The sequence below is a fragment of the Oryzias latipes genome, chromosome 4 (assembly GCF_053564925.1).
Source record: "Oryzias latipes strain Hd-rR chromosome 4, Olatipes_Hd-rR_3.1".
NCBI classification, from domain to species: domain Eukaryota; kingdom Metazoa; phylum Chordata; class Actinopteri; order Beloniformes; family Adrianichthyidae; genus Oryzias; species Oryzias latipes.
This window is the reverse complement of record NC_136240.1, coordinates 20,080,086-20,092,004: the sequence shown is the minus strand read 5'-3', so window position 1 is coordinate 20,092,004 and position 11,919 is coordinate 20,080,086. Positions and strand designations below refer to the sequence as shown.

At 38.7% G+C, this 11,919-nt stretch overlaps 1 protein-coding gene across 1 annotated transcript; it reads left to right on the top strand.

Moving 5' to 3' along the window:
• The first annotated feature begins 920 nt into the window (after positions 1-920).
• On the top strand, positions 921-7,619 carry si:ch211-262h13.5 (alpha-2-HS-glycoprotein). Its single transcript, XM_004085581.5, has 7 exons — positions 921-1,407; positions 1,944-2,054; positions 3,067-3,154; positions 4,263-4,429; positions 5,315-5,422; positions 5,905-5,991; positions 6,824-7,619. Exons 1-7 carry the CDS (start codon positions 994-996, stop codon positions 7,316-7,318), a joined length of 1,470 nt encoding a protein of 489 aa, XP_004085629.2. The 5' UTR covers positions 921-993; the 3' UTR covers positions 7,319-7,619.
• Positions 7,620-11,919: the final 4,300 nt, after the last annotated feature.

Below are 11,919 nucleotides of genomic sequence, written 5' to 3'. Positions count from 1 at the left end.
CAAGGAATCTAAGATGGTTCAGCACCAGAAGCTGCTAATGCTGCAAATTTTCCGTCACCAGAAGGGCTTTTACACTTTGCACCGCTGCAAAACATGAAATATTCAACGAGCAAAATGCTTCCATGCTTTTACTGTTTGTTGCTTACAAAAATAAATACTTGGGGGTAAACCTTAATGCATTACAATACTTTTTTTTTTTTAATAACGACCTTTTTCTTTTATTTCTTTGTTAAAAAATGAAGATGTAGGAAGTGCAGGAGGTAGAGGCCGTATACGTTCTCCTGTCCCTCCTGAGCTGCACATGCAGACATGAATCGATCCTGTCATGTAGAATGGAACCAATGAAGCTCCTCCAAAAGTGTGATCACCCACCTACCCACTCAAGGGGCAGACAAGTCTGGCTCTCTGCTCAGAACCTGGGAATAAAACCAGTTCTGACAAAGCACTGAAAACAAGATCAACAAGAAATCATCCCATACTCATTCGACAAAGAAAAAAAAAAAATTATGTATAAATAATTTTTTAATTCATATATTAGGTATATATATACTGTTTTTATATATATATATATATATATATATATATATATATATATATATATATATATATATATATATATATATATATATATATATATATGTATAGATATATATATGTATATATCGTATATGTAGTCCACTTTATGTCTCTTTATTTTAGTTTATTGATCAACCTGAAACAGTTGTCTTCAGCTGAACTGTACATTAGGGAATTATTAACCTCCTAGTGAATTAGTGATTCATTAACCAACCACCCTGTCACCACAGATGGCCAGCCAAGCAGTGATCCCTACTGGTAGTGAAACTGCATTACAGCCTTCAGATGGTTAGTAGTCTCAATTCCAGCTTGCAGGTTTCCATTGCTCTAGGTGGTTGTGCACTTTTTGATCTACTTTTGCAGCAAGTGGCAGTTCTGACATTTGCTCTGCATGTCTTTGTTGGGTTAAATGAACCCATGGTACTTGTATTCACAAATATTAGCCCTCTGGCTTCACAGAAACTTTGTCCTTGGCATTATTTCAACATTTCCATCCTGTTTTGGTTCCAAAAGTCACCTGTTAAGGCTGAAAGCAAACACACAAGAACAAACTTCACTTTGGAACGGATTTGTCTGTTTGCCTCCTTTCAAACCTCTGCCACCATGAAGAACTGCATTTTACGACTGATAATATCCCTCCTGTGTCTCCACACTCTGTTTGTGTGTGGGGAGGATTTTGTGCTGATGCCTGTTGAACTCGCTCCTGTCCCCTGTAACGACAAAGCTGTGGAGAAGCTGTCTCGTCTCGCAATCACTTACATCAACGAGGACCGCAAGGAGGGCTACAAGTTTGCCCTGAACCGCATCACCAACGTCCACCTGCATGCACAGGTGAGTGAACAGAAGCAGCAGAGGTTGCTGCTGCTCAAAGAAAATGTATGTAAACATTTTTGCTTTGCTGTAAAATTTTGTGATGATGTGCTGACCCAGATAAAACTGTGTTATTTAATGTCCTGAAATAAGAATCAATCCTGTTCCACGCCTCATAAAAAATGCCCTGTAGGGCTGGAGTGACTTAATAAAAATCCAGATCACTTTAGTGAGGCCTTCTGAAACAAACAAGCTTTTTTCAAGCTGTCAGGCACTGCTGTGACCTGTCGTGAGGCAGAGCTTGTTTCATAGGACTCAATTTCATTTGTTTTGCTGGGGTTCAGATCAATAACGTGCAAGGTGTTCTGGTAATGTCACGCAGCACCTCCTGAACTGCACCTTAAAATGTCATCTGAAGAGCACGTGTTTCAAGACACTGCTGACACATTTTAGTTTGATGACAAATTTTTAAAACTGGTAGTGTTGCAGGAATCTGTGCAGAAGAGTTTAAGCTTCCTCCGTCTGTGTGTGACATGTGTTTGCGTTTTGAATGCCAGGGCCCAGCAGGCAACGTTTATTATCTGGACCTGGATGTCCTGGAGACCAAGTGCCACACACGCAGCCCGAAACCATGGAAACGCTGTGATGTCAGGCCATTCATGGAAACAGTGGGTCACACACAGTCACACATGAGGAGAATCCATGTACACACCTGAGCATGAAATTCTTTAAAAGTGATATAAGGGCTTGGAAAACAACTTTTCTTTTCTAAACTGTACAGATTTTTTGTATTTTTGACTGAAGCAAGTCCTTTTTTGACTATCTAACTGATTTTAAAGTACGGCAAAACATGAATTGCAATTAAAAATCAGGTCATGTGACTCACACCATCTTGACTGCTAATCTTGACCTTGACCTATGGCCCTAAACAGGCTTAGAATCAATAAACCCTGCTCTAGCTTTATGTATTTTTGTAATCTGTACTTCTTTTTATGTACTGCGTGACAGTTATTAAACTGTGATTTTATTACCCTCAAAAGGGGAATTTCTATCTTGGCAACTCCTTTTTTAAAGGTAATATTATAGTCAATGATCGCAAAGGGTCGCAGTTTATTTCCCCGCTGCCTCCAGTGTGGCTCCACTGGTGTGAAATGTGTGTGAATGTCCTGGTGATGGTCAGAGGGGCCATAGGCGCATACCAACACCCACGCCTCTGTCAGTCTTCCCCAGGGCAGCTGCAGCTACATCAGCAGCTCACCATCACCAAGTATGAATAAGGAATGAAGGAATGATGGATACATTGTAAGCGCTTTGAGCGTCTGGAAAAGCACAGAAAAATCTATTAAAACAGATAGGTCAAAGCAATTGGACATTATATATATTTTTCATATTGTGTTTTTTATGCTTATTGTTTGAGTTATTCCAATACAAAATAGTTTTGTTTTTTTTACGGTTTTTAGAGCCTTTTCAAACGCAGACCCATTCTCCCTCAGATCACTGCCATTTTTAGAAACTCTGAAAAATTCATGGTGTTGGTTTTGCTTTTAAAACAAAAGCAGACTGATCCCAGAAGCCCCCAAAGGGCATAACTTTTTTTTCACGAGCTGTGTAATTTTTTTTCATATCAAGCATTGCTGTGATCTTGCCAACAAACACCTCTCTCTTTTAAATCACCTTAAGCAAATCTCTGGCAACTGCAACACCACCATCCTGCACACGGCAGAGGGTTTCTCTTACTTGTACAGCTATGACTGTGCCCTCGTACCAGGTAATCCATTTTTTATTTACCAATTCATAATCATATAATCTGATATTTTAGGGGTGCCACAATTCTCAGTTTAAAATCAAACCACGTGGTACACCATTGAACCAAATTGTGGGACAGTGAATTGTTGCCTTCATACTGCATACGTTTGCATATGTTTACAATATACATTATTTATATTGTTTTATTACATTACATCAGGGTAATCAAAAGCCAACTGAAAGAATTTCCTTTACTGTTACTTGCCTACTAGCAAATTTAAAAAAATGATTTTGGTGAATTTTTCGTTTTTTGTTGTTGTTTTGGAATATAAAAATCATAAATCAAACCGAAACGAAACCATGACCCAGAAATCAAGGTTTGAACCGAATCTTAGTACAAGTGAATCTTTGCCTCCCTGTTAAATATGGAAGCATAACTCCAAGCTGATCGCAGCATTTCAAAGATGGCCAATGGGAAACATCTCTGCTCTTTAAACATACAAAACACACAAGTTCTGACAACATTAACTGAACAATGTTGTAAATGTTTTTTTGTGTGTCTGAAACTTTGCAAATGTTGAGAATTTAAAGGGGAAAAGGTGAGTTCTGAGAGGCCCCGCAGGGCATTTTCAAACACAGGTGTGACTAATTACAATAAGGACAACTTTGTGCACGGCTGCTCAGTACAACTAATCACAGTGTTTTTGTTTTTTTTGTGTTTATTGATTTTAGCATCATCCTAATTAATTAAAATTATTTTTTCTTTAAAACATCCAATAAAAAGGGGTCTGCAAATGGCCTCTAGATGTTTAGCTCATCTGTTCTCACCAGTCATTGATATCACATCTGAAAATCTTACGTCTCAATATAAAAACAGTCCTTAGGGAACCACACATTCTCCCCTACCCTAATAAAAAACAGTGCAGAAGCAGAAAGTAATGCACGAATGTCTATAAGCAGGACTCTAAAACTACTTGCAGGACATCACAGCACAAGTTTTAAATATTTCTGCTTGTTTAATATTCTTTGAACAGATTTTAATGAATTTTTTTCTTTCTAAAGTTTGAGGGTTTGAAGTTTTCCTTTGAATGGATTTTGATGTACAAGTCTTTTATTTCTGGTTCCTTCAGATGCCCCAGAGAAGCTTCAGCAGACCTGCCCCACCTGCCCTCTCCTTCTTTCTGTGGACAGCCCTCAGGCCATCGCCACTGCACAGATCACTCTGGCTACTTACAAGAGACAGTCCACTCTCAGTGCCGGGCTCGGAGTGAAAAATATCACCAGAGCAGCATCTCAGGTACAACTTTAGTCACCTCTGTTGGAACTGAAGCTCCGGGGCTCAATAAGTTTACTCAGAACATTGATTTCCCATAAAATCAGTGAAGCTTAATGTAAACTTGACAGGCTTGTGACATGCGTTCAAGAGTGTGGTTTTAGCATGGTGTTCACACTGGACAAGCAGGAAGGGGCTTCTTCTTTTTTTTTTCTACTTTTTACCAGCGCATTTCACACCACCTACATTTTGAAGAGGCTTGGTGTGAAATGTCAAAGCGGTGCTAATCCTGCAAATCTTGCTCCAGGCTTTTTCTTTCACAGCTCTATTCTGATAAATGAAAGACTTGGTATCATATAATTCCAGGCACAAACCGCAATTATTAATTTCTCCTTTATGATCAATTTTCAAACGGTTGGCACTTCCGTACGTCATAACCAAATTGATGTCCCTGATTGGTCAGAGTTCAACCTGGTTTAATTTTCATCGCCCGTTCAATGACTGCATGTTTTGTACTTAGAGCCTGAAAATGGTCTTAGAAAGTTGCATCGTGACGCGTTAATGCGAGAGTTTTGAATGCGGAAGCCTGAAACATGCATTTAAACATTTAAATGGACTTATATTGGAAGTGGTCGCTCAAATGTGCGTTGTAGAGGACGGTGTGCACGTCCCTTAAGACATCAGTAACACTATGTAATCGTACAACTCTATACTTTGAATACATTTGAGTCTGAAATGAAGAAAGTATCGTGGTTCAAAGCATATCGTATGTGTCTATTTTAGCAGAGCACCCTTGACAGGCCAAAAGAACGACTAAGTTACAAAACATGACAGAACAGAATCAAACCAATTCTGCCGCTGCCATTGTTTTTCTATATTTACAATTTGACACATATTTTTCATTGACAGGATGTTCCAGTAAAAGCAGTCTTTGTGGAGTACACGGTGCAGGAGTGTCCCGACGGACTCACAGAAAGAGGCACCTGCCAGCGGCCGACGCTCAACTCTGACACAGAGGTGCCCTAGCACACCTGCTAGTTATTACGGCCCAAGCCATATACATGGAAATAACTGATGCGGCATAAATTATTCACAACAAAAGCTGGAAAATGCATAGAGGTGGAATGCGGGGAAAGACTGACCTGGATCCTGTTGAAGAGTATAAACTTTGGCCACTGAGTGTGTGTGAAAAGGCTTAATTAATGTCAGACTGAAAAAGATGCCGACAAAGTGAGGCTAATTAATGTTGCTGCAAAAACTCTAAACACTGATTAGCATGCTCCTTATTCTGTGTCGCTGAAACAGTTCCTAGATGTGTCTGTTTACTATGACAGAGTAATTTCTATGATTAAAGCATGCTGCAATAAAACAGTCTTCAATAACTGTATAGTTTAGTCACTGGGTTTGACAGGATTCTGATTATTTTTCGACATTTTTTTGCTGTTTTTTATGATATGGTGTTTCAGGGTAAATTATAGGATTTTACTGTCTTGTTTTAGACTGCAGGTTTTTGTACCGGATCTCTGCTCGGAGACATGAATGAGCTTCCTGATGCTCAAGTGTCCTGTGAGATGTTCAAATTGCAGGTATATAAACTTTTACAGCATTGTTACTTCCACTCCAATGAAAATCATGTTTTTGGTGAAGAAATTTAAGTTTAAAATTGCATTTCTGAGTATTTCTTTATTCAAATCATGGTAAATCAGTAGCAGACAAAAATATTCCATTTAAAAAAGATTGTAGCAGTGACGTAGCTGTTAAAGTCAGCGGCCCACAGGCTCCCTGCCCCGCTCCATTCTGATGCAATCACTTGAAGACAAATATATTAATGTATGCCTTTTTTTTCCTCATCTGAGCTGGCATATGACTCAAAACGTTATGGCTGAATAGCTCCAATACTCCTCGCCATTTTTGTTGTAACGGTAAAGTTTTATTGGAGGTGTGAGGGGCTGTAAGCTAGTAGGAGAGTGTGTAAACAGATCAATAATGGAAAATGGGGATGGGCTTACTCCATGCCACTCTGCAGAAACCCTGTCCTTGAAAACAACAGAGGTGTTTGGATTTAGGCTGAAAACGGCATAATAGTGATTAAAAGAACACTTGTAAGGTTTCTACAATAGGTCAAAAGATGATTGGAGTGGGATTTTAACCCATTAAAGTCATAAAAGTAAAAAACGTAAAATACAACGGTAATTTTTACTTTGTAGGCCATCTCAGAGATAAGTTACAACATTTAAAAAGTTTTCTAATCAAAATGTAATGTTAGATTTACATCTTAAGCATTTTGTATTTTGTTTATGTCTGGATAAAATATGCTTCTGCTATTATTTTAGTATATTTTCCTTTTGTGGTTTGTCATATGATTTATTTTCTTCCTCCTGGATGAGACTTTGACTGTTTAACCTTGTTTGCCCACAGAATGTGGATGTGGTTCGACCGTTGCAGCCACAGGGTCACGAACTCCTCCAAACCTCGGAGACACCAACCTTTCCAGCTCCGCCCGATAACCCAGGAAATGATGCACAGCCTGCAACTGCTGACCCCCCATCACCCACTGTGGCTCAGCCACTGGCGCTTGACCCTACAGCTGCACCCCAGATTCCCTCAGATGCATCGACTGCAGTTAAACCATCTGTTCCCCTCACTTCCTCTTCCAGCGAGTCTGAAGAAACTCTTCCAAACCTTCAAAACCCAGCCAATCCAAGGCCACTTGACTCGTCCTCTGAAGAAACTGGAGGTCCTGTGGCTCTCCGTCCACCCTTCAACTTTCGCTACCAAAGGCGGGACCGTAAAAAGCGACAGGCCTTGATGGAGAATCCACCTTCTCACCAACCAGTTTTCCTGTCTGAGTTCCCCAGCGGGACGTCTCCTTTCCGGTCATGTCCTGGTCCATCTCGATATGCCACAGTGTAACCAAAGCTGTTGTAGCAAAAAATCGAATTGCTTGTAAATGATTTCCTTAGCAAAAAAAATAATAAATATTCTTCGCCTATTCATTAATGACTGGTAATCTTTGCTAATAAAAGGAAAGTTGATCCTGAAACAGCCTCCCAGCTTAAATTGTGGCTATGCTATGACAAACTCACACAATGAAATGGAATCAAAATATTCAAATAAATTGTAATTATTAAACTGTTTAAAATTTGAATGTTAATGTAGGTTGTAGAAATGTTGGTTAATATTAATAAATGAATAAATGTTATCATTTATGAAACGCTCTCTTTCCCTCCGTGCCTCCCTGTTCTGGCTCTGGGGGCCTCGCGGCGGTCCTGCTGGCCCTGGCCTGGGTGGCGGTCTTGGTCGCCCGGGGTGCGGTTGTTCCCTGCCTTTTCCCGTTTGGCGTTGGGGGGATTCCGGCTGCCGCTGCTGCTGCGGCGGGGGTCTTGGGGTGGGGATGGCTGGGCACTCCCCCTCCTTCTTTTCACGTTCCACCATCCATTTTAGAAGAACATAAACACTCACCTGAGCACAGGTGTTAGCTCACCTTTGCACTAACAGTTTGCATGGTTTAATGACTGAAATATTTCACACTAGTTGGTTTGAAGGCATAAGTATGCGTGTGAATACTATCTGTTTGTGTACATGTCGACATGTGGACATTTTTGCAGCCAACAGGTGTGTTGATAACATTTGAGTGTGTGTGTGGACAGGCCCCGCCCTTTTTGTACTACATTTGAACCTTACCGTAACGATAAACAACCAGTAAACTTGTTGCTTTATGCTGCTTCATGGTCTTATCCCCCCTACCCTCCTATTATCACCCTCCTACCCCCCTCTCTCTCTAACATCCCTCCCTTTTCTTCCCTTCTTTCCTTTTCCGTCCGGTCCAACACCCAAGATTTTCAAACATGGTTGAAATTAATAAAGTTTGGCCTCAATTACAAAAGGGGTTTATTCAGTCACACCTCTGGTTTGTATGAAGATTGATAACCCCTATTGTTAAAGTAAAATATGTCCAACACAAGAGGCCGTCAGCTCTCATCTGTCTGCCCAGCTGTTGGACAGGACAAGTTAGAAAAAATAAAAAAATAAAATAAATGAATAAATGTAAAATATCCATCTTTATTTTGTTTGGGAAGTGAATGTTTTTTGGGAACCACATTTGGGGACATTTAATGTTTTATACTCCCAGTCTTCTTAACAGCATCAGCAGCAAACGTCCCCATTTGTTGTTTGATCACATTGAGTTTAAAGCATCATCAAAATGTATAATGGTTCTTAGCATCCGAAAATACAACCTCAAATTTGTAATATAGCAACTTATTTAAGGAATTATTAATTATTCAAGAAAACTGAAGCAAAAATGTAAAAAAAACTGCAATAAAGAACTTCTACAGTTTTCAAATTCACTCTGTGATGCAGCAACTTGATACTTGAAAAGTATCCAACATGGTAATGAGTTTTGTTCTTTTCTTAAGTCTCACAACTTAAGTACTGCAGTGAAAGTGTTCGTGTGGTGTACCAAGAAAATGAACCCCAATCATCACCCTTCCACTACCATGTTTCACAGTTGGTAGGAATTTCTGCAAAATGGTTATTTTTATTTATTTTTTTCGTTTTTCTTTTGCCAAAGGTAGCACTGAACATTACAACCTAAAAATGTCTTTACTGTTTTAGAATAGGAGGTTGACTTTCTGTCCTAATGTTTTTAATGTACAGAAATAAATGAGAATTTTCTGATTAAAGTGCTGCATCAATTGCTTTTAGTATTTTTTTTCTGGCATTGTGTCTACTCTATGCTACAACCAGAAAACTCCTGTTTTTAAAAGAACAAGCTGAAAATCAGTTCATTAAGAGCTGATCATTAACCCCATCTGCAGCCAACCTTTAAACCCTACTGAAGTACTAAACATGTCCTCATGTGTCATTTTCTTTTTTGGTTTGTTTTGGTTAAATAACAGTAATTGTGATTTTAAGCAAGGACAATAATAGATGAGAGTAATAACTGAACATTGTGGTTGTACATGCTGAACTATCTCGGGGGCATGTTTGCACAGCCTGTACATGAGTTTTTGTCCAAAGCAGTAGACTCTGACCTCTGAGGTCCTGCAAGAGATATACTGTGATTCTAGTTTTGTTTTTGTTTTTTTAATTTTCTAAATCTCAATGTCTAACCTTGATTTGAATTTGCTGGACCACCCGATTCTGGGAATCTCTTCACTAAAAAATCATCTTTATGGTAATATTTTACACTCAAAATCTGTGTGAAACATCATAAATCAATAATTGCATCTTGGTAATCATAGCTTATCAAAAGATTTCAAAGTTAAGACCATTAAACAGCAGATGATGATGATTAGTTAGTCAAGAGCTTTTCACCTTTCACTCTCAGTGATGGATGTATATGAATATGTTTTACACATTTGCTGCGCATGTGGACTGCAGGTCCATCCATTTTTTTTAAATAAATTATGATGAAGTCTCATATTGTTGCTCATTTGAGGTTAGGATCTTCAATTTTCACACCCTTACAATATGTGAGTATGTTTTTATGCACAAAATAAAGTCATTGGTGTCATTTCTGAAGACATAAACCAAGACTAGCCTGCTGGTTTTGTGGGTTGCAAACACCCGTCCCTGGCAGCAGGCAAGTATGAGGACTCAGCACATACCAACGAGTTGAAATTGCTGTCATATACACAATCTCTATGCAGAATGTGGACTTTGTGCTGATGCAGCAGCTTCCCACAGGGCTGTGTAGAGACGTGGGTGTTTTGATTTGTGCTATAATGGATAAAATGTGTTTTCCAATTAGAAAAGTATATTTTTCTTTTGTCTGATTCACTTTGCTTTGGGATAGAATTGAGGTGTCTAAATTTCAATGTTAAAAGCTAAGTTTTGATTTTTTTTTTATATGGATAATTTACTAAAAAATTCCTAAAAATGTTTTCCGGTTATCTTAACTATACCTGTAGTTTCCCATTAAAAGCCGCCCCCCCCCCCCAGACGCAACCGAAACAGCCTTATCTTTCTTGTCTCCTTTGTTGATTTCTATATTTTCTGTTATTATGGTAAAACATATTTGCAAAAAGGTTGATCTTTTTTGTTTCTTCAAGTCTTGAGCATTTTTTACTGTTGAAAAAAAACATTTCAGAGGATATTTTTTACACATCTTTGTATACTTGGTGAGGTTCCTTTTAGTCAAGAACACTTCAGATTGGATTTTTTGACAGAAAATAAACTAAAATATAATAAAAAAGGTGATTACAAATTATTAATGACATAAAAACCATTCAATTTTCTCTCACTGTTAAACCTTTTACACTCATGTGAGGTGAAGTTCTTGTTACTTTTTATTAAAAGGGGTTTGTCATCCACCATCATATCATCTGCTGGACCTGCCGTGCCACATAACGCTGAAGCAAAAGAAAAGTACAAACATTCCAGGAAAGCTTTTAAAGCTCCCGGCTTCCTAAAGTGGGCTTTTGTCAACAAAGCAGCATGAGCTATTAGGAGCTCACTGGCACAGAGGAAAGAGTAGGTGCTAATGTAAAAAGGTATGCTCTACATGGCTGAGAAACACACTGGGGACCCTTTAATAAAGGGCACCTCAATGCTTTTTGAACAGAGCGAGTGAGAAAACACTCAAATATATGACCAGGAGGCTGCTCAGTTTAATACAGTTACACTTTATTAATCGCTGGGGAAGAAATCTAAATGTTGCACCATGAAAAAAATCAAATCAAATGAATAAATCGAGTGGACAGAAATAAAAGCCAAGTCAGAGACGGACCTGTTAAAGGATGATGTGGTTGAGATGCAGCACACCCTCGCAGGCCAGGAGGCATGAGTATGTTTTCATTTAAAGGACTGTGTTAAAAAAAAAAGAAAAAAACTGTTTTCACCCAGAGAAAAGGTTGTTTGAGAGGTGGGATTAAAGAGATATTTGCTGTCCTGAACACCGTTCAGCCCGCACCAGACAAACACATGCATGAGACATGTGAACAGAGAAACTAAACCAAAGATCCAAGAATTCTCAAGATTTCTACATTTGTTTGCAAGTGCTTTCTTGGAAGCAATAGTGAAAGAATGAGTAAACTGGCCTTTCTAAGTCTGGTTTCCTGCTGTGCTGCTAAATCCCCAAAAGCAAGAGGAAGGCGAGTTCAAATGTCAGTGAACCTGTAACCCTTCCTGCCTTAAAGAGCTAGTTTTATCCAAGTTAATAATCTTTTCATTTTTTTTTTCTCTCAAAAATGTAACATAAATAAATTACATGTTTTTAGCCTTCGCACTTGATATTGCAAAACCAAAACACACGGACACTCTTTTCCCCTTGATATGAAACAAACATAAAAAAACACATATAGAGGCTCTAAAATTACTTGGGAGGATACACTGTGGAGTAGTGGCTCACCACAAAGTAAAAAACGAGCCCGCTTTGAATCCCAGCTGGGTATATTCAGTTGAACCATCAAATAGGGTTACATTTTTGTCGTTTAGATGTTTTTTCTTTGAAATTTCTGCCACTTTTAAATTCATATCATTGCAGCTCACCTTCATACTGTTTATTTCCT